Source organism: Astatotilapia calliptera, chromosome 19, assembly GCF_900246225.1.
Source record: "Astatotilapia calliptera chromosome 19, fAstCal1.2, whole genome shotgun sequence".
NCBI lineage: Eukaryota > Metazoa > Chordata > Actinopteri > Cichliformes > Cichlidae > Astatotilapia > Astatotilapia calliptera.
The window spans coordinates 22,266,761-22,294,224 of NC_039320.1; the positions used below are offsets into that span (position 1 = coordinate 22,266,761).

Consider the following 27,464-nt stretch of genomic DNA (forward strand, 5'->3'; position numbering starts at 1 on the left):
TTATTTACATGCAATCACCACCGATAAAATAACGGTTTTTACTTCAACACAACAGGAAACGTGTCGGATCCTGTACCACACCCATTTTATTCAGTACAAAGTACGCACACATATAAAGTATATATTAATGTGGCTTTTCATATCTATATAAATATGGATTTAAATAACTAATAATTTACCTTTAATTAAAAACACTTTAGACATGTAAAATTTTAAATACTAAAACCACACAGCTGCCCCCAACCCTTCCCGTGCACAGAATCTGTTTATTTGCAGTGTCGCATCTGCAAATTTTAACCACACATGTGCCAGGCAAACTGGATTCTGACAGACCTTCCGGCAGGGCCTCCTGAATACTTCTCATGAGCGAATACTGTAATTCACTGAAAATTAAGCCCAAAGAAGTGTTGCACAGCTAACGCTGGACTGTTTGGAGTTTAGGAGTTTGGGACTATAAACGATGTCCGTCTTTGCCTGATCCATAAAATAATGTAAAGCGCTAAGCTTACTTTTTCAGTTAACAGTTTTAATCTGAGGGAAGACAATAACATTTACCAAGAAATAAGAAAATTAGTAATTTACTTGGAAATTTAACAAATTAATAAACAATCCAGAGAGTCAAGACTGTAAATTCATTTCCACATTTATTTTATTAGAAAGTGTTACATACATGTTGGCCAACACCTGTCCACTGCAACCCAACACTGACTTATTATAAACTGAGGTGAAAAATAACCAAACGTATTCCTTCATGGACTTTGTAGTAAGGAAATATTTTCAGTCACATTTTCACAAAAGTGAAAAGGCCTTGCAATTCGCTACTGACCATTTCCAACAATCTGAAAAGCTGTACATTTATCTCAGAGAACTACAGTATATACACTTGTGACCAGGATTTAACATAATAGGTGTTATCTGAATGCTTCATTACAGATGTCTAAAAAACCCAAACAATCAGCTGGATCTAGTGTGCAGTGTTTAAGCTTGTTTTTTAATTTTATGCTAATTACTACAACTGTTCAGTTTGGCAACTTAAAAATAGCAAAAACATAACAGCATCATCATGGTTGGGAGAAATAAAAATACTGATACACAGCTGTGAAACTAAAAAGTCATTTACCATAGCCATGTTAAAAAGGTGCTCGGTTAAACTAACTTCCAAGAAGCAGTTTGCTGTTGTTGGTGTCTGTTGGGAAGAGGTCAGGGAGGGCGGTGGTGCACACGGGTCTGCCCAGGACCACCACGGGTCTGAGGTACTGAAGCTGTTTAATTGCCAGGTCCCCACACCCAGCCAGGGCTTTGTCCAGGATGGACTTCAAGTTTTGGACTGACGTGAAGTCCCCAGTCATAGAGTGGGGCTTCAGCAGTGGGGAATGAGTGCGTCTGCTGCGGGTGTGAGAGATTCCTAGCTGGTTGTTCTCTTTGACAGAACAACTACGTCTGAAAGTGTCCCGCCGTTTTGCTAATCCTGTATTTTTGTCTTTTGGAGCGGTTTCTTGTATGAACTTAAGAAATGAAGACTCAAACCCCATAGGCTTATAGCCAGCAATGTCAAAAGCCCGTGGAGAAGCACTACGAGACTGAGAGTCTTTTACGTTTGAAGGCTGTTCAGACAGCTCGTTCATCCTTTTCAGGGGCTGGCGAACGGGAGGACTGGACAACGTTACGGATCCATTTAATGTTTTACTACCATCTTTGTTGCCCGATCCATCTTGGAAGCCCTCTTCAGTAGTGAAACGAAGTGAACATGGTGGTGAGAGATCAACAGTGACCGGGCGGAGCAGAGGCTTGATTTTATCCAAGCTCAGTCTCTCCTCTGGTTTCTGAGTGCTTGGTGTTCCTGCAGCAGCGTCTTCAGCATGCCCGCCTGTGCTCGGCTCACCATATAGCACCTCGTCTGCACCAACGAGGACACCATTTCTCTCAACAGGTGGCAGCTCCTGCTCTTCTTCTCCAGGGAAGCTCAGTGCATCATGATTGTCCTCATCCTGCGTGTCCCCTTTGATGGAATGAAGACTCACGGGTGCAGGCTGTGCCCCTGCGCTTTCCGACTCTGCTTGGTACTCCATTTTAAGAACCCCATTAGGGACGCACGTGCCTGCAACAGTCGGTCTGGCGGACTTCCTTTGAATGAGTTCTTCGAGCTGCTCGGCAGTAAAAACAAGCTTATCTTCATTCTTAAAGACATCTTCTCGGCGCATGTGGTGGACCTTCAGGTAGTGACGGTTCAAGCTGTGCATGTACGTGACGACAGAATCGCAGTCCTGAACCATGCATGGGTAGGCCACTCGCAAGCAGCGATCCTGGCACATCTGTAGTGCTTCTTCGTGAGATCTAAACACGTAACTGCTGAAACAATTTCTTTTCGCTCGCTTTTTCTCTCCTGAGACCTTTTTCTCCGCAGCACCCTCATCACCCAGTTGTTCTGACGTAGCTGTCACTTCAGGCTTTGGACTCTCAGCCTGTGCGGTGGGTGAACCAGGTTCCTCTTTCTGAGGACTCTCTGGTGTGACTATAAGCTTCTTTTGACACCCGGTAATAGACTTCTTGTGAGTGCTCTGCAGACGTACCACCAGCGAGTCGTACAACTCGCAGTGACTATAAAGAGTGTGCTTTTTAAGCGCACCGTCATGGCTGAACACTCTTGTGCAGCCGTCATACTTGCACCTTAATAGCTCAGGTGGTTGCGAGTGGTAATCACGAGTGTGACGCACTAAGCTGCTTTTAAGGTGGTAGGAAGCATTGCAGTTTGCAAAGTGACATTTGAACTGGGGTTGAGGTTCATCTGAGTTTGGGAGAGGCCTTTTTTTGGCAGGCTCTTTTCTCACTTCTGGACTGTGGTGCACATCAATATCTTTTTCCAACAAAAGCTGAGAGCGATTGTAATGATGTACTAACTGGAGGTGGCGCACAAGACCTCCCTGGGTGGAAAAAGCTGCATCGCAATTTTTTGCCACACAATGAAAAGGTTTACTGAACTTATCAAGTATATAGCACAGATTACTTTTGGCTACCAAGCGTCTTGTCGTTCTGACTTGCTGTGTGGTCTTATCTTCACTTTCCTGTCTCTGCTCATCTTCCTCTCTACCCTTTGCCTCATCTTCCCCTTCCTCTTCAGATGGGGAGTGATTATCAAAGTCTTTTCCATTTTCACTTATCGCTGTTGAGTTTTTGGTCTCTTGTTGGTGTTGCAACTTGGGGAGCTCTTTCTTTTTTACCTTTAGGCCGTGGTTTGTCAAAGGCGCTGTTAGTTTTTTTTTAGATTTGGACACTTTGTTTCCCTCATGCTGTACAGATGTTACACTAATCTGATCTACGCAAGTCTCACTCATGTTATGGAACTGAATATAATGGGCCCTCAACACGTGTTTTTCCCTGTGGCTCTTGGAACAAAGGTGGCACACGTAAGGCTTAAAACAGGTGGTTTTCAAAGAAGTCAACCTTTTGGCCTGTTCAATGGTACGGCCATGTCTGGTGTTATAGTGGCGCAGTAAGCTGTAACTTTGAGCCGTTCTAAAGCCACAACTTTTCATCTCACAAACATAGGGCTTAGCACTGGCTAGTGATTCACTACCACCTTCCTCAGTGGTTGCTTGTTGAGTGAGGACTTTAACCTTTTCCTCTGAAAGATGTGGTCTCTTCTGAAGCAAGACAACAGGGGGCTTTGCCATAATTGCCTGATGAAGAGATATTTGAGACGTGTTTGAGTCCACGCTGGACTGAGTGGGTTCGTTTGGCAAACTGTCGGAATTCAGGTCCAGTCTACTGAGCCCGATGAGAATCTCTTTGAGAGCATCGTTTTTTGTTTGAAGGCTTAAAGAGTTTGTTTCACTGCTTTTGGGATGAGTGGAAGCTTTTTTTTCTTGGCAAGTGTCCACAGGTTGAAATGGAGTTGGGTCGTTTTGTCCCTTTTCTTCATTCTCCGGTTGATTTTCAGACTTTATCCATTTGGACTTGGATCCCTGCTCATTGTCATGTTTGTGTTCTTTGTTCTCCAGTTTGAGATGTTCTGGGTGAGCACATTTAAGATGTCTCTGGACATCTCTGGCTCTGGAAAACGTCATGCCACACTTCTCAAAGCCACAAGTGAATTTACTTCCATCAAAACACACAGCCACCAAAGTCATTGTTGCTTTGGGCTCTTTGACGTCAGATTCCTGCAAGGAGGAGGAGCAACTCACTGACGAAGCATTCAGGACGTCTCCATTTACAGTGTCAGATTCAACTGACTTAGTAAGGCGAATGGCTGCATCAGTAACAGTCTTAAAAAGTTTCCGCTTTGCCTTCCTTTGAGCCTCAAAGTCCTCTTCAGAGAAAGTGATGTTGTGTGTTGACAGATGCTTTATAAATTCCTTTTTGGACAAGTAATACTTTCTACAGTCAGTACTAGAGCAGGTAAATGCCGCATCTCTGAAATGCTGTGCTTCATGGTGATAGATCTGTCCCAAGTCAGAGTATGTGACATAACAGCCTTTGAGCTGACACTGGTAGTTGAGCTGATAGCCATGGGTTTGCTTGTGTGTGACAAGTTCATTGGAAGTATTAAACTGCGCACCACAGCCTATAACCACACACGCGTAAGGCTGATCACCATAGTGAACTCTTATATGTTTGCGATGATGGTAAGCTGAGACAAAATGACGTCTACAGAAGACGCACTTTTCCCGCTTGTCTCTCATCTGGTGAAAATATTTCACGTTTTCATCACCTTTGTGCTCCGACTTTAAGTGGACATACAAGTACTTGGAATGTTTAAAAGTTCGTGTACATCCAGTTCCTGGACAGGGATACTCATCCCTGTTCTGCAGTTTGAAATGTTGGTCGATGTAATCGAAAGTTACATGCTCGTCGCTGTCCACATGTTTCTCTGTCCCTGTTTTGGCTTGCTGCACAATATGCTGCAAGACATCTGGATCATGGGTGGATTTGTAATACAGCATTAGAGAAGGATCGATGGTGATCTCACCCGGTTCAACGTCGTCATCTTCTTCTATCGTTTTCTGTACTTCCTCAGTCTTGGCATGATTTTTGACAAGATGTGTTTCACTCTCAATGTGTTTTTTAATGTGAGGAACGAGTTTCTTCCGACTCTCGAACTTTTCCAAGCAAATAGGGCAGGGGTGGTTGTTATCCTCTGCATGTCTTTTTGAGTGGTGAATTACTTGGGTGTCCGAGATAGACCTTTTACAAATGTGACAGCAGAAGTTCTGTTTTTTTGCCTCAGAATCACCTTTGATGTCTGTTTGGTTAATAGACTGTTTTTGATCTAGCTGTTCATGACTGTCAAGACCTCCATTTATCCCATTTTGGTGCACCGATTCTACTTTAACAGTGACTCCCTGCAGCTCATGCAGTTTATCCTTCTCAACGGCCTCTTCCTCTTCCCCTTCTGACTCTGGCCTCAGCCCCAGAAGGGAGATGCAGTGATATTTTAGAGTTTTCCAGTCCCAGAATTCGGGGTCAAAAGGCCAGTAAGCTTTCAGTGCTAGTAGCAACTCACAGCGTAGTGAGTTGGGAATAACCTCACTGTCCTGGTCATACTTTTGGTCTGGGCGCAAGTAGAGCTCCTCAAGACAGCTGAAGGCTTCCTGAGCAGGGCCAAGCAGGAACTCTGTGAGTTGGCAGGCACGCAGAACCTCAAGGTCGTCTGGAAGAAGGCAGGACACCGTCTTACAGACAGAGATCTTCGATTCCGAGTCATCCTGCTTTGGAAGTTGAAGGGCTTTCACGCAAAGCTCTACCGACGCAGGTATCCCTGGTTCCTCCGCCTAAAAAGTGATATGAAGAGTTATATTCCCATTATAGAGTGCTGGGAAATACAAAAAAATACCCTGTTACACTGGCTACATAAGCCTCTAAATACACTGCTAAAAAAATTAAAAAATTAAATTAAAATTAAATTAAAGGAACACTTTGAAAATACATCAACTTCAATGAAGGCAGCAGGGGGCTCATATCCATACTGATCTACACTGATAAGGACTGGTTACTGTGTCAGGAACAAAAGGATTCCACATCATTTGATGAAACTGAAAATGATAAACCTACAAAGTGCTGAATTCAAAGACACCCTGAAAGTCAAAGTGAAAAATAACAGGCACGCTAGTCCATTAGGCTAAAATTTGTCCTCCCAGATCTGGGCCAGGGCATCAATGAGCAGGGCATCCAATCTGTCTCATACATCTTTGTTTTCACTCTCCAGCCAAGTAAGAAGTAATGCAAATATAGTCTGCCTGCCCCCATAATGCCAAACAACTAGAGCTGGGCGATATGAGATTTTTTCATATCACGATATGTTTTTTTCATTTCAGGCGATAACGATATATATCACGATATAAGCCAAATAACTATATTTGTAAGATTTAAATGTGCCGTTGCTCACAAGTAAAATGTGAAATAATCAGCAGCTTGTTTTTATTTAAATATTTATTTCCCATAATAAGTTCAACAGGGTAGATGTACTTAAGGAACATGAGACTTTTTCAGATAAATAAAGGCAAATATTACAAACTACACAAAAGGCAGCCGCTAAAGCGTTTAAGTTTCAAAATAGAACAAACGAAACAGACTACTAAATTGTCAATTCCACTTAGAAACAAAATATTAATTCTAAAAATAAATCTTAGTTTGTTTTACAGAAGAACAGACAAAACTGACTAACTTTTGTCAATATCAAATAAACTGAGAACTAAAAGGAAATTCTCAATCTCTCCTTGTTGTATAGCTTAGCTTTTCAAACAGTTTTAACAGTTACTTTAGTCTGACAAAAGCCGAATGACGAATTAGCGCTTCCAGTCAGAGACTGAGGCTACGTCCACACGTACACGGGTATTTTTGAAAACGGAGATTTTCCGTTTTCGTTTTAAAAAATAATCCCGTCCACATATAAAGGCAGAAATGAAGGAAACCGCTGCTATGAACATGCCAAAGCAGCAGGTGGCGCTAGATTCCTAACCGTGCAGAAATGTTGGCCAATCAGAAGTCTAGAAGCCTCGGTGGGAAAAAGAAAACAAAGCTGGGGCATAGAAGCAGAACCGAGTCGTATGTGTGGAGGGACAGTAACTGTGTGTATATGTAAGCATTTAAACACTGCAGAGAGTAGAATTAACAGTAACAGTATTGTAGAAATTCATTTCACCGAAACAATAACGTGGCGCAGTGTGACGCATGCACCGGTTTATTGTATTTCCAGACTTGCTTTCGGCACAATTTACAGTGCACGCTACTCTATTTTTTGTCAGACTTGAAATAGCCGAAATACCTTCACACTACGGAACTTCTATGGCTCTTCCGTTCGACAATCTCTCCGGCGTTGGAACCATCATCTGTTTTCTCTTCGGTCACGCTCGGTTGATTTTTCTAGTCGGCACACTCATTTCCTCCATTACCCGCTGGCTGCTTCCCAAACAAACACACGTGCGGCTTGGCACTTGTGCTGTACGTAACAAGTCACGCGACGTGACGCTGCGGCTGTGATTGGTTCGGCTCTGCGCTACTTAATTTGGATTGGCTGACCTTTTTTTTTTTTTTTTTTTTTTTAAGAGGACAAGAGCGGCGAAGTCTATCGCGATAGTTTAATTTCTCTATCGAGTAAAAGTTATATCGCGATACATATCGTTATCGTTCTATCGCCCAGCTCTACAAACAACCTGTTCCATTTTAGTATCACAAGTGTAAAGCACGGGTTTTCACACTCACCTCTGTCTGAATCACACGGACCAAGTAAAGCAAATGGTCGACTGTTTTGGCAATGGCACCTAGCTGAAGGCATCGTTCCAGAAGAGACACTGGTGAGGGGTCAAGCCTCCTCTGAAGCTTACTCCACAATAAAATCAACTCCCTTTAATTTAAAAAAAAAAAGAAAGAAAAAGTTTACACATATAGTTGTTTGTGAATGCAAAAATTACCAAAGAATCACTTTCTTTTAAATAAATTCCTACATCAAGTCTAAAAAAAAGAAAATTAAAAGAGAAAACTTGTCTTTAAAGAGAGCCCACTCACCAGGAGCAGTAAAGACTCTGCTGCTGTAGCTGCTGTGTCAAGAAAGTTGTGCACAGGATGAACGCTGTATTCTCCTCCCCCTCTGTCTCCAAATTACACGTGATCTCAAGTACGTCCTTGCAGTCCAGTCTCGATATCTACAGGAAACATAATGTTGGCTGCTCAGCAAACAACGAAAGAGGCAACACATCTCCAGTCACTCAACAAAAAGTTACAAATGCCAGAAAAATCAACATCCATGGATAAACGTGTATCTTTTTGTATATTTAGTTTTATGTCAGTCATATACTACCACCAGAATATGGTGATAAAATGTTCTCCCAGTATGATTTAATACAAAATTTGCTGTTTTCTAAGATGCAGACCTTTGAAGAAGTAGTGCTGTTGTAGCTGCAGTACAACATTTTAAAATGTTTAAATGTTTCTGGAGGAATTTCATGACCCCATGAGGACAGAAAATAGTCTTAAACTCTAATGGGGTGAGCATGCCCTTGGAGGCATATAGAAAAAGCGGGGTAACTGAGCCACAGAGGCAGGAGCGCAAAAAAAAAAGAAAAAAAAAAAAAAAGATAAAGCACATGCAACATCTGGATAATATTCTCATACTAGTCCATCGATCCATCCATCTTCATCCGCTTTGTCCGGGGCCGGGTCGCGGGGGCAGCAGCCTAAGCAAAGAGGCCCAGACCTCCCTCTCCCCAGCCACCTCCTCCAGCTTATCCGGGGGAATACCAAGGCGTTCCCAGGCCAGCCGAGAGATATAATCTCTCCAGCGTGTCCTGGGTCTGCCCCGGGGCCTCCTCCCGGTGGGACATGCCTGGAACACCTCACCCAGGAGGCGCCCAGGGGGCATCCTTGTCAGATGCCCGAACCACCTCAGCTGGCTCCTTTCGATGTGGAGCAGCAGCTGCTCTACTCTGAGCCCCTCCCGGATGGCCGAACTTCTCACCCTATCTCTAAGGGAGAGGCCAGCCACCCTTCGGAGGAAGCTCATTTCTGCCGCTTGTATCCGCGATCTCGTTCTTTCGGTCACTACCCACAGCTCGTGGCCATAGGTGAGGGTAGGGACGTAGATCGACCGGTAAATTGAGAGCTTCGCTTTTACACTCAGCTCCCTCTTCACCACGACGGACCGGTGCAGCGTCCGCATTACTGCAGCTGCAGCCCCAATCCGTCTGTCGATCTCCGGCTCCCTTCTCCCATCACTCGCGAACAAGACCCCGAGATACTTGAACTCCTCCACTTGGGGCAGGAACTCATTCCCGACCCGGAGTGGGCACTCCACCCTTTTCCGGCTGAGAACCATGGCCTCAGATTTGGAGGTGCTGATCCTCATTCCCGCTGCTTCACACTCGGCTGCGAACCGTTCCAGTGCGAGCTGGAGGCCCTCACCCGATGAAGCCAACAGAACCACATCATCTGCAAAAATCAGAGATGAGATTCTGAGGCCACCAAAGCGAAAGCCCTCCGCCACTTGGCTGCGCCTAGAAATCCTGTCCATAAAAATTATGAACAGAACCGGAGACAAAGGGCAGCCCTGGCGAAGCCCATCACCCACCGGGAACGAGTCCGACTTATTGCCGGCAATGCGAACCAAGCTCTTGCAACGGTTGTATAGGGATCGAATGGCCCGTAGCAATGGGCCAGACACCCCATATTCCCGCAACACCTCCCACAGGACACCCCGAGGGACACGGTCGAATGCCTTCTCCAAGTCCACAAAACACATGTAGACTGGTTGGGCAAACTCCCATGCACCCTCAAGTATCCTGGAGAGGATAAAGAGCTGGTCCAGTGTTCCGCGACCAGGACGAAAACCGCATTGTTCCTCCTGTATCCGAGGTTCGACTAACGGACGAACTCTCCTTTCCAGCACCCTGGCATAGACTTTCCCAGGGAGGCTGAGGAGTGTGATCCCCCTGTAGTTGGAACACACCCTCCGGTCCCCTTTCTTAAAGATGGGGACCACCACCCCGGTCTGCCAGTCCACAGGTACTGCCCTGATCTCCACGCAACATTGCAGAGGCGTGTCAACCAGGACAGCCCTACAACGTCCAGAGCCTTCAGGAACTCGGGGCGGACCTCATCAACACCAGGGGCTCTGCCACCAAGGAGTTGTTTAACTGCCTCAGTGACCTCGCCCCCGGAAATTGGCGGGTCATTCCCCTCATCCCCAGACTCTGCTTCCTCCTCGGAAGACGTCTCAGTGGGATTAAGGAGGTCCTCGAAGTATTCCTTCCACCGCCTGACAATTTTCTCAGTCGACGTCAGCAGCGCTCCGCCAGCACTATACACAGTGCAGGTAGAGCACCGCTTTCCCCTCCTGAGACGTCTGACGGTTTGCCAGAATCTCTTCGCGGCAGTCCGAAAGTCTTTTTCCATGGCCTCTCCGAACTCCTCCCACACCCGAGTTTTTGCTTCAGCCACTGCCCGAGCCGCATTCCGCTTGGCCTGTCGATACCTGTCGGCTGCCTCCGGAGTCCCACAGGCTAACCAAGCCCGATAGGACTCCTTCTTCAGCCTAGTGGCTCCCTTCACCTCTGGTGTCCACCAATTGGTTCAGGGATTACCACCACGGCAGGCACCAACCACCTTGCGGCCGCAGCTCAATGCAGCAGCTTCGGCAATGGAGACGCTGAACATGGTCCATTCGGACTCAATGTCCCCAGTCTCCCTCGGAATGCTGTTGAAGCTCTGCCGGAGGTGTGCGTTGAAGATCTCGCGGACTGGGGCCTCTGCTAGACGTTCCCAGCACACCCTCACTACGCGTTTAGGTGCACCAGGTCTGTCCAGCGTCTTCCCCCGCCACCTGATCCAACTCACCACCAGGTGGTGATCAGTTGACAGCTCAGCCCCTCTCTTTACCCGAGTGTCCAGAACATATGGTCGCAGATCTGCTGATACGATTACAAAATCGATCATCGACCTACGGCCTAGAGCGTCCTGGTGCCACGTGCACTTATGGACACTCTTATGTTCGAACAGGGTGTTCGTTATGGCCAAACTGTGATTAGCACAGAAGTCCAATAACAGAGCACCGCTCGGGTTCAGATCAGGGAGGCCGTTCCTCCCAATCACACCCCTCCAGGTCTCGCTGTCGTTACCCACGTGAGCATTGAAGTCTCCCAGCAGGACAACAGAGTCTCCAGGTGGAGCACCCTCCAGCACCCCCCCCCCCCCCCCCAGGGACTCTAAGAAGGCTGGGTACTCTGAACTGCCACTCGGCGCATAAGCGCAGATGACAGTCAGGACCCGTTCCCTGACCCTAAGGCGCAGGGAACAAACCCTCTCGTCCACCGGGAAAAACCCCAACGTACCGGCAGCAAGCCGAGGGGATATTAGGATACCCACCCCCCCCCCCCACTCTCACCAGGGGCAACTCCGGACTGAGACAGAGTCCAGCCCCTCTCCAGGAGACTGGTTCCAGAGCCCAAGCCATGTGTAGAGGTGAGCCCGACTATATCTAGCCGGTACCTCTCAACCTCACGCACTAACTCAGGCTCCTTCCCCACCAGAGAGGTGACATTCCATGTCCCTATTGCCAGTCTTGGCAGCCGGGGGTCAGTCCGCCAGGGCCTCTGCTCCTGGCCGCCACCCGGCACACAATGCACCCGACCCCTATGGCGCCTCCTGCGGGTGGTGGGCCTGCGGGAGGATGGGCCCATGTCTCCTCTTCGGGCTGTGCCCGGCCGGGCCCCATGGACTAAGGCCCGGCCACCAGACGCTCGCCCTCGGGCACCCTCCCCGGGCCTGGCTCCAGGGCGAGGCCCCGGTGACCCTATCCCGGGCAGGGTAAACTGTTCCCTCGGTGTCCTTTTCATAAGGGTCTTATGAATCGCTCTTTGTCTGGTCCCTCACCCAGGGCCAATTTGCCATGGGAGACCCTACCAGGGGGCAAAAGCCCCCAGACAACATAGCCCCTGGGATCCCTGTGACACACAAACCCCTCCACCACGATAAGGTAGCGATTCAAGGAGGAGCTCATACTAGTCTGATTTATAAAATGTATAAGAGAGCAAACTAAAAACTTCCTCCTGACAAAACAACAACTTTTTTTTCCTTCACTGTATTATAATAATGAATGTTCTCTCTTCATGGCAGAGAAATTATGTTATATTTATTTAAAAGGCCATTTTTCCATTTCACTCTCTCACACACACAGAAAATGCAATAGGACACTCGATCTAAATATCACTGCACCGCTGACTCAAGTTTTCTTCACAGCTTTATATTTATAAAGTATAATAGCCTCTTTCTTCGCTCACTTAGACATTATGTGTGGAAATGTGAGCCGTTTGATTAAACAAAACTATTTTTGTATCATTTTTTTATCCCGAGTTCAAAGCTGTGTGGCTTTTGTATGAATATAAAAAAAAAAAAAATGCCCAACATACTGACAACTCTGTGTGTGTAATAAAATTACACTTCTTTCTTTTCTGATCATGCAAATCCTATACCTAGTCTGCACTTTTATCTGAAACACTGGCGAGACACTGTAATCAAAAGAATAAAAGGAGACAGCATGTAAAACAAATCCAAACACTGCTTAGTAGAGCAGGGCGATATGGCCAAAAATATTTATCACGATATATATTTGAAAATTTGCGATAACGATATAACCGACGATATAATTGATGCGAGACAAAATACAACTCCACAACATTACTAGCGCAAAAAGACAACCTTCCATTTATTTTCACTTAAACAAGAAGCTGGTTTTTATGTACATTAAAGCTTTATAAAAATGTAACAGTGCAAATGCAAATTCCTTGCTGAAAGTTTAACCAAAAGGCATTTCCAGTAGAAATGGGCTGACATATCCTGAGCATAACCATATATAATATCCACTGAAGTTAAAAATAGGTGCTTTGCAACATTAAACTGCAGTGTGCAGTACGCATTTTTCGGACCATAAGGTGCACGGGATTATAAGGCACATTAAGCGAAACAAAGCAGTCAGATAAATCAAACTTTATTAAACTCATTCTTCTTGCTTCCTCCACTTCTGTACCATTGATTCATTAATGTTGAATTCTCTGGCAGCTGTTCTATTCCCATGTTGTTGCAGTATATTAATGACTAACCTCGTATTGTGGATGGATTATCTCAGTTGTTCTCCTGACTGAAGTTTGGTCCGTTTACAGCATCCTGCCATGCGATTGCATTTGTCTCTAACCATGAAGAACCTTCACGTTAACTTTTATAAGTGGAAAAGTGTTAGTGTTCGTCCTCCAGCTTCACTGTTTATGTTATGCTAACATAGCTGTATCGCTAGCGATCAAGTAGCACATCATTATATACCAGCTAGCCCAACTTCAGTAACCCTACAAACGTCACTGCTGTTTAGTTTCCTGTCTTCATTTATGTTGGAAGTGATAGCAGAGCTGTACGTTTGATTTTTTTCAGAAATCTCTCAGTCAGAACATGCAATATCATGCTTAGGTAACTAGCGAAACTAGCGAGCTAACTTCCGCTAGCTTCCTGCTAACTTCTAACTCCGTTAAATATAATAACTTTTGTTTTCATGGATGCCTGGAAGTTAAACTTTATAGTTACACCTGGTAAAGCAACAATGCTGATCGTTTTATTAAAGATGAAAGAATTTAGACAGTTTTTAACTCTAAGTGATGCTGCAGTGTTGTTTGACCTGAAGTATACGGAGTTTAGGACCCAGATTACTCCCAGATTTAAGAGCATCTTAGTCCGACAAATATGACAATGACAACGGCCGCTTGCATGTTCTGCAAAAAAATGTGCTTTGTTGTGTATCTGACGGACAAACACCAAACCAGTTCCACATCACGGAAGTTGCACCATTTTTACAAACCAATTCTGGTTCATCTGTTTCACTCAACAATCGGCCATGTGCGTATGAAAACAAAGGCACTGCGCATGCGCGTTTTACTCCCATTCTATCGCGATATTTCATTTTCCTATCGTTGCCTAACATTATACCGGTATTACCGTGAACGGTATAATATGGCCCAGCCCTACTGCTTAGTACAGGAATTATCAATAGTAACTGACAAAGAATAATTATTATGCTAAGGTTCTTCTGTGTGCACATGGGTTAGATTTATGTACAAAGAAGCAGGCTAAAACACTTTTACAGCATACAATATAATGCCAAACTGAAACTAGGCCACAAAGCACCCAAATGTTCTATCGGCTGGAGGATTTTCTGAGTCCTCCAACTGAAAGCCAGAAAACTGAAAGCTCAATTTGCATGTGGGTTTGAAGCTCTATTTTTGGAGTCAGTGCAGAAAACCCTTATGAATAGGTAAATTTTTTACACTCATTCTAAAAAGATTTGACTTGCAAATATGCCCCATTTTTCTTTATCAGCTAATATCAGTTACAGATTGCTTGTGTATGTGTGACTGAATACTAAGAATGGATGCTTTTGTCTGTCCTCTGAAAGCTTTGGGAGGCCATCAGTCGTGATCACCTGGCACACATTCTGTGTCACACTGAACGCTTCTTATATTTTTGATACTCTTCACGTTGGTTTGGTGAAAATGATAAATGTAGAAACTCATTAATTAATTTACTGAAACACCCAAAAGTCACCAAAGCAACCAATCCCAGCTCACAAAAAGAAACTGCTGGAATACCTCCATTATGGCCTCTTCGTTGGGCAACAGGTGACAAAGCAGGGAGACATATGTCTGACGAAACGTGGCTTGATTAGAAAAGGTGCTGCATTCAGTGCAAGCTTTGGCCAAAACCACAGCTTTGGCAATCTCGCCCATCTTTTCCAGATGTTTCACCCGCATCTCCATGAAGCCCTCGCCCTCCAAGCTGATATATGCATTAACTAAAGACAGAATTCAAACAAAATCCAAGTCACAAATAAAGAAAAAGCCAACGTAGTTCTAAGTAACTATAGTTTTCAAATAAAAAGAACCTAGTTGATTAGATCCTAACCTTCTTCTGGGTTAGTCAGCTGCCCGGTGAGGAGAGATGTAAGGACAGGGTTGCTCCATGCCCCTCCCTCTCCTGTGATTTGGAGTAATGCTTGAAGGTCTGTGCTTCCATACTGTAGCAGGGTATCATGGGCAATCTGCACACAACACAAAAATGGTAACGCTAAATACAATAACATTGTTCGGTCAGCATCTTTATAAACATTCATTTTCATGAATACAAAAAATATAATTATTAAGGGCTATGTTCCCTTTATGGAGGCAGCAGTGCTGCTTTCTCTCTGTTGATGTGTGATAAAATGATAAATGAACAACTCAAAAGGCTGTCACAGTTTGTGATTCAGCACAAGCGATATTTCATTATCTGCTCTACACCAAGCGAAACGTTTGTCACTGTTCACATCTAAAAAGGAAAACAGGTGACAGCTCAGCACAGCCTGGTTTAGAATTACTTTTTCTTTGCTGACAAGTCTGTCTGTAGAAATTAAGACTTTTTTTCTCCTTTTTGAAATGTCATCAATCAATCAATGTCATTCAGCATGTGGGTGAACTAAACTTAATATAGTGACTTCGCAGCCCAAAATCTAGTATCAAAGAAAGTAAGAGTACTTAAAAACCTATATGAGACTTCAGCTACAGAGCTATTACATTCCCATAAATCTTCTCAGTATGTCACAGTTTTGCTCAGCTTGAACATATTGAATCAATTTAGCAACGTATTCTGCCAACTCTTCAGTGCACATTTGCCACAAGAAATCAAGTCCACAGCCATGCGACCCACCCCATGAGACGGAAGCGCTTCACTTCATCCTTTGGAAACAAAACTGCTGAATGTAAGAAAAATTGAAACACTATTCTTTTTAAGTCTTGTATCTTTAAATCCTTTGAGAAAATAACTAACTATTTCAAGCCTGATACTGAAGATATTCACACCTAGATTGGTTTCATATTGAAGTACAGATTTGACAACCTGTGAAGAGTGAGAGGTTATAAAGACAGATGTTTTAGACTCACCACGGGGTAAATAAAAACAAAACAATGCTGTCCACACCAATTTGAAACAGCTCGTCTTTGGGTTTACTTTTAGGAGGGCTTTTACAGAAAACGCCCAAAGACTCAACTTGACCCCCCCCCTTCACAGACACACACAAATTTACTTTTCTCTATGCAGTCACCCATCAGCAAACAATGCTTTGAAGGTCCTGTACCTGAACAGAGTGGTGGAACTGAACCCAGGCTTCATATGGGATTTCATTCTCAGGCACTGACAGCAACAGTTCAAAACAGCTCCTGTAGTAAAAACAAGGAGATGTTTTATGACACTATAATAAAACAGTGCAAAACAGAACAGCCAACGACAGTATGAAGAGTGTGCAGAGTATGATCCAACCTTCAAGCCACCATGGCCGCCCCCCTACAAGGCAGTGTTCCTAATAATTCAATATTAATATTCACTAATATTCCTGTACACATGGATCTGTGTGCATGCCAATTAATATCCTTATAAGTAAGTAAGTAAGTAAAATTTATTTATATAGCGCTTTTCACAGATAAAAATCACAAAGTGCTTTACAACACAGGAAATGGGAATATAAAAACAATATAACAGTAAATAAAACAATGTAAAACAATAAAACTATAAAAACAGCATAAGAAATTAATCAAATGCTTTTCTAAATAAAAATGTCTTCAGCTGTTTCTTAAAAGAATCAATGGAGTCCGTGCAGCGAAGAGACAGTGGGAGAGAATTCCACAACCGTGGTACCACAGTCTGAAAGGCCCGATCACCACGAGTTTTAAAACGAGTGCGCGGTACCACCAGCAGTCTCTGATCTAATGACCTTAAAGCCCGAGAAGATGCATGTGGTTTCAGCAGGTCAGATAAATATTGAGGAGCCTGACCATGTAGGGCCCTAAAGGTTAGAACTAAAATTTTAAAATGAAACCTAAAATTTACAGGCAACCAGTGAAGGGAGGCCAAGACTGGAGTGATATGCGATCTTCTCTTGGTGCCTGTTAAGAGACGTGCTGCAGCATTCTGCACAGTCTGAAGACAATTTAAGGCTGATTTGTTAAAACAAGTAAAAAGGCCGTTAGAGTAGTCTAAACGAGAGGAAATAAAAGCATGAATAATCATCTCAAGTTCAAGCTTTGAACTTAGGCTTCAGGGGATCCTTGTTGGACAAGGATCCCCTGAAGCCTATTACCGCTGACATTAGAGTGGGGTGCGCCTTCAACAGACAGCCGGTTGCTGGCAAAAAGAGAGAGGCAACCATTTATACCCACATCCACAGACAACTACAATTGTGGTGGGAAGCTGGAGCATCCAGAGAGAACCCACACGGACCTATGGAGAACATGCAAACACACTGAAACACTGCAGCTGACCAGATACAAAATCTTCTCGCTATGACGTCAGTGACAATAACTGCATAGTACACAAATATTGAAAAGTGAAGGTGCTTCAATTATTTTGTTTCGTTGCATCAAAACATTTTCAGCAGTGGCCAACTCGTTTGACCGTACGTCCACAGCTTTTTTTAATTCTTCAAGCACCATTCTGTAGGCTTGTGTAAAGATATTTGCACACAAATTGTCTAATTACCAAATAATGGTTATACAAATGTGTCCATTCACATACGAGTTTCTGTTCAGATAGCATATTGGTTTTAACCACCATAACTGCGCTTTACGTGTCAGTTAATAAGTGGGCTGATTTCACTTAAGGTCTTTGTATGTTATAACTTGGCTCTTCTCCATGGCTGGCTAACAGACCAACAACAACATAAGCAAGAGTAGCCCACTCCATCTGACAAAGCACACCCTCTACATGTAGACTGGCAGTCTGTGACTGCCCACAGATTCTTTTAGCTACCTCAAGAAAAGAAAAAAAAAAACTCCCAAAAAACAAAACAACAACAGCATTCTATGTTTACAAGTATGTGCATCCCTCCTAACCAGAAATGTATGCTTTTCTTCATCACTAACCTAGCATTGCAAATTGTTGTGTAGTTTGTGTACAAGCAAGCGGCCACATGTTGCAAACTGCAGCAAAAACAGGTAAACAAAATGTGCATTCAAACAGTGTTTTTAAACCTAAAAACAAATCAGCATGCTGAAGAAGTTTAACATACCGTTCACATGACTAATACAGTTTATTCAGGATAACAGTGGATTTTCAGTGCACATGTAATGAGACAACTCCCTACACCTTTGATCGCATCATGCCTCTAAACCTTTCCTGGCTGAAGACGTATGACTGGTCCTAGCAATGAACACAAAGGCACAAATCTCTGACCTAGTTCAGCTCATGTTGAGAAAGTCACAAAATATCTTAGATAACTCATTTGTAGTACGAGACCTTTAATGCCCCTTCAAGGACGTCTTGAAGCACATCTAATCCCAAACAACAGCCACTCAATCCCAGTCAGTGTGAGCTTTGATTTCTTTTTGTTTTGGTTTGCAAATGACAGTTACTTAAACTAATATTTTTAAATGACAAAACCAATAATGCTATAGCCTTTTAAAAAAATAAATAATAATAATAATAATAATCATCATCAGTTAGTACCAGGAAGCACAGCATGCATATAACTGTGCACAAAATGAAGAACAAAATTAGCTGAGGTTATTATTACAGTTACCACTGCTTACATTTTACACTTAGTATCACTGCATACCTCAGATTTAAACCATAGCTGTGACATTTACATCAATTTACAAAACCACTTATTTCCTGTGTTGGCAATTTACCCTCTATATTTCAGCAATGTTTTCCCATTTTCAACGTATAAATGTACTTTTATGCCCTGGGCAGAGGCAGGCTGCAATTGCACCAAATCGGTTGGAGGATTTCCATAATATTTAGTTTCTTGTTTGTACTCGGACTGTTGTGAGAAAGCTAAAAGTCTTTCATATTAGGAAAGCCACCTATTGTACTATGTCTCTTTCTGGACTCCTGTATGCATATAAAAGCTTTGCTCACTCTACAGGACGAGTGCTTTATTGGTGTTTCGTTACCCATTCAAATATGGGGGGAAAAAAAAAACAAAAAAAACACACGCACACAGTCATTGATATACATACTGCAAAAACATTTGTTTAATGTTCTTAGACCAATGACGTATCTGGAATAATTCATTTGTACATTCTCCCCAACTCCATGTTCTGCTTTGAATTTATTAAGCAAAGCAAAGAAAGAAAAAAAAGGAAGCGAAACTGAAACAAATAATAAAACTGAACCCAACAGAAAAAGACATGTTAAGAAGGCTGAACGGAAAAATGCGCCAGGATCATCAGTGCCTCGGAATAGCGGCAGGCATATGGAGAACACGAATAAAGCATTTAGTCAGATTGCAAAGTGTACTTGTGAGGATTGGCAGATGGAAAAGAGGGAGACTAGACTCACTCCCACTGGTTAATAGTTATTACCACTTAGGAAAGAAACAATCAGCGTTGGTGTCTTTAATTGTCAACGCTTGATCTCATTTTCAGACAGCACAAGCCTGCTGTATAGGTGTAATGACTTGAGTTTACAGAAAATGCTTGAATTTGAGCTACATTAGACAAAGTTGAGTGAGCAGGCTATTAAGGACTTTGTAAATAATTGAAGAAGCTGAGGGGAGTGCAGCTGTAGAGAAAACAATATAAAAAATTAAAAAATAAAGGAAAATGTGTTTTTATAATCTGTGTAAAACAATCCTTTCTTGAATTTTATTAATATAAAATATGTTTTGACCAAATGATTTGCCTGCTGATTGAGGAATTGGTATTATTGCTTCTCTGATCAGGAGTGAGGATATTGTTCGTGTAAAACTGCTCTCTCGGTGGTGCTGCAGGTAAAGCCGTTTGCAAGTGGTAAAAGATGGAGCCCTGCAATAGAACTGTAGTAAACAGGCTTCCTGTCTAACCAGAGAAGATGAAGGCTGAAGACACAAACTCTCAGAAGAGCTATTCACTGGAAACTAGTAGACAGAGAGAGGACAGGCCCACCTGCCCCATCCCTCTCGCTGTGGGGAATGAGGTACAAGGGGGGGATGTTACTGTGAACAGGTCTCAGGTGGCCCACCCCCACAGAACGCATGCAAAATAACCCAATCTGATCCTGCAGGAGGTGTTTGTATCAGACTCAGTCACTTCTCTAGTCTACTGCATTTCTTTTCTGTTTGGTGCTTTCACTTCCTTTTGCAGTGCACACTCAGAGCCTGTATGACACACTACCAAGAATGTTGATTTTTGTAATGTTAAAATAAAATAAAAAAATTAAAAAAAAGGCTGTGTATCCAAAAACATTAAGTTACACTAGTAAAAAAACATGTTGGTATTCCTTTTGTTTCAAAGCATAATAACTGAGTTTGATATACCTGACATGACATTTGTTGTGATATGACTATTACACATGCACACAATACGTATAGCCTTTGTCTATACAAGTTATATTGAAATGATTTCAAATTGCTCCCATGCATAAACCAGACATTCAAACTACTTTGACACCTATGACACCTCGTACACATTCTCATGAGATAATCAATTGCTTATCTCTCATAATTCAGTATATTTTACAGTACTCACAAAGCTAGCCGCTTCAAAACGAGGGCCACTCTGTCAGACTCTGCCGTGAGGTGGGATCGAGCTGAAGCAAAGCAGTTTATGGACAGACAGTAGACCTCCAGAAGAGGCAGCCCATGTTCCATGGAATTCCTGCTTCCAGCATAGTGCATCAGTGCCTGCAAAAAGACACAAAGGCATCAGAAACTGAAAAAAATTGTTGATGAAGCAGATTTGAAAGTAGAGTAGAAATATGTAGTAGCAATGTTCAAAAACTACAACCAGAAGAGGAAGCATTTGCCATGGATGATCAAAGGTTTTCACCTTAGGGAGATGCCTGTCTATACCTGATTGATCCCAGCTGACACACTGTCTGGTGTGTGCCTGCTGTGCTCCAGATTGGGCCTGAGGGGACTTAACTGTTGCTTTAAAACAAAAAAAGGAAGGAAGACTTCATACAGTACATGATCATCACACATACATAATGATCTCATACTGTATATGACCATTAAATTTGAGTTCTTGGGATGATTCAACCTGGTATAATTTCACACAATTTAAAACAGAATCAAATTCAATTAATTAAATTAATATTACCTACAAGAAACAGGTGTTTTATATAACTCAACATTTACTGTTAACAGGGAGGAAGGTCTCGTTTCGCGCAAATACTCAGCGATCAGCTGTCCTTCAGGAACAGAGAAGTCAACATCTACACCCATCTGTCACCTGCTTGTAGTTGGTGGGTATACACATTAAATCATCATAGCGCTATCAGCATCCCAGGAGTCTCATTTGCCAGATAGAAGGAACTTTTCTAGGTGGTTCTCGTGCCCACAGAGGCACTACATTAATTCCCCTCTGTCTAAATATACAGTACCCTCTCAAAGGAAGGTAGGAATAAAGTCTAGGCCCTAAAGACCTACATCAGTGTACTAATTACATCCCTGAGATTTCCGACTGGAATTGGGAGTCACACAGATCTTTTTGCCTTTGTTTTACGAAAACCTGGAAGATTGAAGTTAAAACTGTACTGAAATTGAGTTTTAGTGTTAAATCAAGTGTCATTTTACACAGTTACCAACACCAAACATGGGAACGCATACAATCTTTCAACTTACTTATAAGGGGGAAGTTAGAGCTGTTGAAATCATTGAGAAATATTCAAAAGCAGACCTGTCAGGGTGAACTAGCTAATGAATTACTCCTGCTATACCATTCTCAAAGGCTGCTGAACAGGTTTCAAGGGAAGCTCTCTAATGGTTGAAAAACTTGCAGAGTCCCTTAAGCAGCAAAAATGAAAGTGATACCTAGTTTTTAGTTAAATCAGATCCTTTAGAAAGCGGAAGCCACAGTAATTTCCCTACCATGATGACTAGATTTGTGTTTTAACTGGACTCCAATCTAAGATTTCTTTAAGGGAGACTAAAAATCTCCATTGTCGTAACTGACAGATGCGCAGGTTTAGAAACTGTCACATTTCAAGAGCACAGGAAAAGCGTATTTTCTTGAAAGTGGTCAAAATGCAACACTCCTTAGTAGCTAAACGCCCCCCAACAACAAAAATATTATGATAAACATATCTCGACGCTGCCCCGCCCCACAGGCATGCAGTAATACATGATCTGCAAACTGTGTCAATAAATTCATACAAACATCTGTATTACATTTTCTTCGTTGCCACCATAATCACTTCCCAAATAAAGCAAAGCTAAAAGACCTTTGATCTTTGAATGTAAGGCGACTCTAACCTGCAAATTGAGCAACAAATCACTGAGCTGCAAATAAGTCCAACGGCCGTGAGTTGTTTGGGTGTAAAAATAATAATAATAATAATAATGACAAAAAACACAAAAGCATATGCAAATATGCGCAAAAATAAACGTACTGCAATTGGGTGTAATCCTAACCTAAACTTGGCCAGTTAGCTAACAGGCCAGCAATCGTTGCTGGTAATTCTGCTTGCGGGATGCGAGAGGGAAAAAAACAGTCCTCGGTGAGCTAACGATAGGCTAATTGTAGCTTCGATGCTGCATGTACACATTACCTGACAGAAGTTATCGCAGTACTCCGTGGAAGACGCTACGGAGATTTCTTGTTGCCTGAGGACGTCCTCGAAAGCTCTCAGTGTGGCCAGCAGGTTTTCCATTGCAACTAGGGTATCTTCGGCCGTGTCCAGGGCCCAGTCGCTCCATTCGTGCTCTGGTTCGACATTATTCTCCGCCATCTTCACTCTCCACCACAGCGCGTATGCAGTGCAGTCTGACGACCCCATTCAATGCTGTCGGAATATTTAAATACATCAGCTGAACTGACACCAAGATCACCTGAAAAGTAAGTAGAGGGGGTGGTAAGAGCAGAAATACAAAGTGGGCTTGTACTATTATATTCAGGCCGTTGTTGCTATTCCTTTTTAACCGCAATATCGATATACTTTATTTTCTATCCAATATAAACTTTGCTCTCTAAATTTATGCGAACAGTAATTCAGTTATTCTGCTTGATTTTAGCTCTGTGTGCTTTTTCTTACATCCATCTCTTTCTGTTCTATTTTTTTCAGTCTGAAAATAATAACCTTTATTACAGTTTTTCTCGGGTGGTACACTGACACTGATAGTTACGCAAAGCACCAAAAGGTAGCGTGACATAGAGCATAGCACACCTGACAGTTTATCAGACCAGAAAAAAATCAACTGCACTGTACCCCCCCCCCCCCCCCAAAAAAAAAAAAAAAAATTCGTAATAATTGGTTGATCAAATATTATTCAACTTTATTCAACTTCGGTGGCAATTTTTCGCTAAAACTGCATGCCAAATAAGTGCTCAGCTAGCGCTATTAGTAAAAATCCGATATTCTAGGAAAATAAATGTTAATCTGAAGTGAATTACGATTAAATATAATTTTGTTAGCGTTTAAATTAAAATAGTTAAGGTGTTTTTATTATCGCCCCACTGTTAGAGACCGGGAGTTTCGCGCCCTCTGGAGGTGACTGCGTAGTATCGTTCTACTCCATTGACCCGGAAATAGATTTCATTTCTCTCGGTCACACGTGTGAAAGGTAAGCAAAGTCTGAAAATAACATCTGCGACGGCTTATTAGATGTAGATCGGCTGCAGTAACGATTGATTAGACGTTGAACGCATATTTTTGATCGGTATTTGTAAATAGATTCTAAGAATATTAACTGGGAAGTATCAGTGAAACAATCGAAAGATTTTAATGTTGACACAAGTCTGTGACGTGTCTGCGTTCATTTTGGGTGTTTAAAACCCTTTTGTTTCACACAGTACCAACTGGTTATCATGGGGAAGTCCAAACAAACCCGAAACCACAACAATGGCAAGAAGAAGAACATTGCAAAGACCTGGAAGACAAAGCGCAGGACCAAAGACCTGGATCAGATCCACTCAGACATGAAGCCTGACACAGCTGCTAAACTGCTGCATCAGGAGGTTGACTACGATGTAACCGGATGTGCACAACACTACTGCTTACACTGCGCGTAGGTATTTCTCTGTTTACTGTAACAGTCCATCTGTTAACTGACTTTGCTTGATATATATGCTGCTTACTAAACTCTTAGTCTTCATCAGTATTTCCTTTAGTAAGATATTTAATATTTCACCTTAAGTTCTGCCGAACTTTTCCCATTGGGGTAGGAAAAGAAGTAAATCTTCCCATATGAAAAGCTGGAATGGAGAAATATTCTGTATTGTCCAAGTCTGAGGCCACAGGTCTCAGCTGGAAAAGGGTGGCGTACCCAATGATGAATGATTCGAGCAAATTTCAGTCCTAATCCAGGGTTCCAGATCCTCATGGCTTCCTTAAAATGAAATGCCCTCTTCTTATACTCTCTTATGCTGTGAGCTGTTCATCTGTTAAATTTTTAAGAAATATAGATTTTATTTTAATGTGATGGCTCTTCTTGTTTTGCAGGAGATATTTTGTGGATATGAGATCCTTGAAAGAGCACTTCAAAACTAAAGTGCATAAAAAACGGTAAGCGGACCACTCTACAGTCACATATTTGGACTTACAGCTCGTAATCCTATCCATGTAAGTTTCATGGCTTACCTCCTTTTTTCCCCATCCAGACTGAAACAGCTCAGAGAAGAGCCCTACACCCAGGAAGAGGCAGAGAGAGCAGCAGGCATGGGCTCATACATCCCTCCAAAAGTTGTTGAAGTGAAGACCCAACCATTAGAGGAGGACATGGAATGAAAGCCTCTGACATTAATCCACAGACTGATTAACTCATAAAAGAGGCATTAGCAGTTAATGCTTGCAGTTATTGTTGTCACATACTTTAGTAGCAAATCTGAAAATGCCTTTTGTGACAGATAATGTTTGTTTTTCAGCCAGCTGTGAGAAACGTGGTTGTTAAACTTCCATCACCAAGTTCAGAAGACTTCTCCTTACAATCAGATGCATTGTCTGCCTATGTAAATACAAAGGATGGTGGAATGTTTTCTACAATAATAAATTTTGTGGAGTTGATTAAGTCACATTACACATGTGGAGTACAGCAGTGCAGTTAGAGCTGTACCTGAACTTACCAGACAAAGAAATAGAGGAAAACATGCATTTCTGTACACAAAGTAATATTTATTTTTCACTCTAGTTGTTCATTTAAAATACTGGACAGTTAACTAAGTTTGACTATTGATAGAAAATGTAATTCTGCTGTGTACTGTAGACCTTATTTTGTTACTGCTTCAAATGGAGGGAATTGGAGATGTGCATAGTGATTCAGATGTCTGCGACCAGGCTAACTTATACCTCGTTAAACTTCTAAATGTTCTTAATTAAACAATCTTGAGACAACACTGCACAGAGATCATATCATCATGTCTCATTTTACAGGTCACAAGGATTGGGAATGACACAGTTGGAGTGCTTGTGCTTTAGTTGGAGGCACTGGGTTTCACACGTAGTCCCCTATTTTCAGTGGCGTAGTAACTGAGCAAACTATCATAATTTTAAATATCAGGAGTATTTTTAATGCTTCAGTGGAAATTCTTGGCACTCGATGGCTGTGTGAAATCTACAGTCCATGAGCGTTACCAGTGCTGTAGCCACCTTCAGCTGTTTGTTTGTGAGTCTCTTCATTCAGTTTTGAATTTAATTACCGAAAAGCTAATCTGTTAGGTTGAAATCAGGTGACGGATTGAAAAATATCCCATATGTTTGTCTTGAGAAACGCTTGGGTTGCTTTTGAAGTATGCGTTGAGCAAGAATCTGTTTACTGTGAATCTGTGAAGCTTTGATCAGTTTTGCAGTATTTGGCTGAATCTGAGCGGATAGTATAGCCTTGTACACTTCACAATTCATTCTGCTACTTCTATCAGCAGACACTTCCACAGTCAGCCATACATGCCCATGCCGAAACATTGTCTCTACCATGTTTGAAAAATAATGTGGTTTAGTGTAGATCTTTCTCCATACTTTTATCTCACTGGTTTCATCTTTCCGACAATTTTTTTTCCTTTGCAGCCTAATCTGGTCTTCCTGTTCTTGAGTGTAACCAGTGGGTTTCACTTAATTGTAAATCCTGTATTCATGAAGTCATCTTTTGATTGTAGACTTTCATAATGATATTCCTTCCTCCTCAACAGTGCTCTTGACTTAAATAGCTGTCGTGAAGGGGATTCTGAAGCAAGGCAGTAACTGCGATCTTCCGCTGTATTTGTCTTGTGTGGTTTTTCAGGCATTTTGCGTTTCTGAGCTGGTCACTGCATTTTTTCCCCCCTGCAGAACTGTACCAGGTTGGTCAACCCTAAAGTTTTAGCTCCCACTCTGATAGGTTTGTTCTGGCTTTTCAGCTAATCATAGCCTCCCTGATAATTTCTCTGGGCCTCATATCGAGAAATCCAGTGACCAGCTACCAAATGCAAGTTGAAAAATTGGAATAAACTGCAGGTCTTTTATTCATTTTTAATAGAATAATCAGGTATATCAGGTGTCCAATTATTGTATAAAGTTGGCTATAATTCCTAAGCATTTACTGCAATACTTTTGTTCAATCCCTCACATGAAAGCTGGAAGTTTGCATTTTAATCACAGCTTAACTTGATGTAAAATCCATTGTGGCGGTGTACAGAGGAAAAACTACCATAACAACATATTGACCTGTCCAATACTTATTGACCTGACTGTATATGAAAACCCACATTCACCTGTTCACATTTATATTTGCACTTCAGTGGTTTTATCTTGTCACACACACCTGTGCGTGTATTGAGGGCAGTTTGTGGTTCAGTATTTTTCTCAGGGACACTGTGATACACAGACTGAAGACATTTAATCTGTACCTTTTTAAAACAACAGAAAAACCACAAAATAAAGTTCCAGAGAAAGAATACTGGAATATACTGCTGTAAGGTTCTTGGCCATTCAGGAGTAATGGACACACATAGAGAGACAAGTAGCTCTTTAGTCCTCCTTTGGGCTCCAGATGCGAAAGTCAGAGTTTATCATCAGCATTAGATGGAGGAGTTGTACAAAGAGACAGGTACAGGCAGGAATGATTTCCTGTGTCATTCAGTGGTGCATTTGGGTAATCTCAGTCTCTCACTGAACGTGCTCCTGTGACTGGCCAGCAGGTCATGGAGTGCGTGCAAAGGTATTGTCCAGCATTGTCCTTATCTTGGACAACATCCGCTTCTCCAACACCACCCTAAGGGAGTCCAGCTCCGTCTCCACAACACTGGCCTTGTGGATCAGTTTACTGAGCCTGTTGCCATCTGCAACCTTCAACCTGCTGCCCCAGCATGCAACAGCGTAGCGGAGGGCATTGGCCACAACAGACTTGTAAAACTCCTGAGCATTGCGCGACAGATATTGAAAGACCTCAGCTGCTTCAGAAAATGGAGACAACTCTGGACCTTACTGTAGAGTGCAGTGGTGTTTGGTGTTTTCTATGAGTACACCAAGGTATGGTGTACACATAGATGATGAGCTGGAGATGATTCTGCTCACACCAAGTG

The 27,464-nt window shown here is 42.6% G+C and overlaps 2 protein-coding genes across 4 annotated transcripts; one reads left to right on the forward strand and one right to left on the reverse strand.

Annotated features, from left to right (window-relative positions):
- Positions 1-625: 625 nt before the first annotated feature.
- On the reverse strand, positions 626-22,763 carry rlf (RLF zinc finger). The gene is made up of 8 exons (XM_026152880.1): positions 22,525-22,763; positions 20,502-20,656; positions 16,136-16,217; positions 14,929-15,064; positions 14,616-14,818; positions 8,002-8,138; positions 7,699-7,840; positions 626-5,768 (listed from the first exon to the last, which is right to left on the reverse strand). The coding sequence occupies exons 1-8, from the start codon at positions 22,750-22,752 to the stop codon at positions 1,152-1,154; spliced, it is 5,700 nt and encodes a 1,899-aa protein (XP_026008665.1). The 5' UTR covers positions 22,753-22,763; the 3' UTR covers positions 626-1,151.
- znf593 (zinc finger protein 593) lies at positions 22,748-25,307 on the forward strand. Of its 3 annotated transcripts, XM_026152887.1 has the most exons (5): positions 22,749-22,811; positions 23,437-23,536; positions 23,766-23,980; positions 24,415-24,477; positions 24,573-25,307. In XM_026152887.1, the coding sequence occupies exons 3-5, from the start codon at positions 23,781-23,783 to the stop codon at positions 24,697-24,699; spliced, it is 390 nt and encodes a 129-aa protein (XP_026008672.1). In that variant the 5' UTR covers positions 22,749-22,811; positions 23,437-23,536; positions 23,766-23,780; the 3' UTR covers positions 24,700-25,307. The 3 variants fall into 3 exon arrangements, with proteins under 3 accessions (XP_026008674.1, XP_026008672.1, XP_026008673.1); XM_026152889.1 differs by lacking the exon at positions 23,437-23,536 and having other exon boundaries at positions 22,748-22,811; XM_026152888.1 differs by lacking the exons at positions 22,749-22,811; positions 23,437-23,536 and adding an exon at positions 23,545-23,632.
- The last annotated feature ends 2,157 nt before the right edge of the window (positions 25,308-27,464 follow it).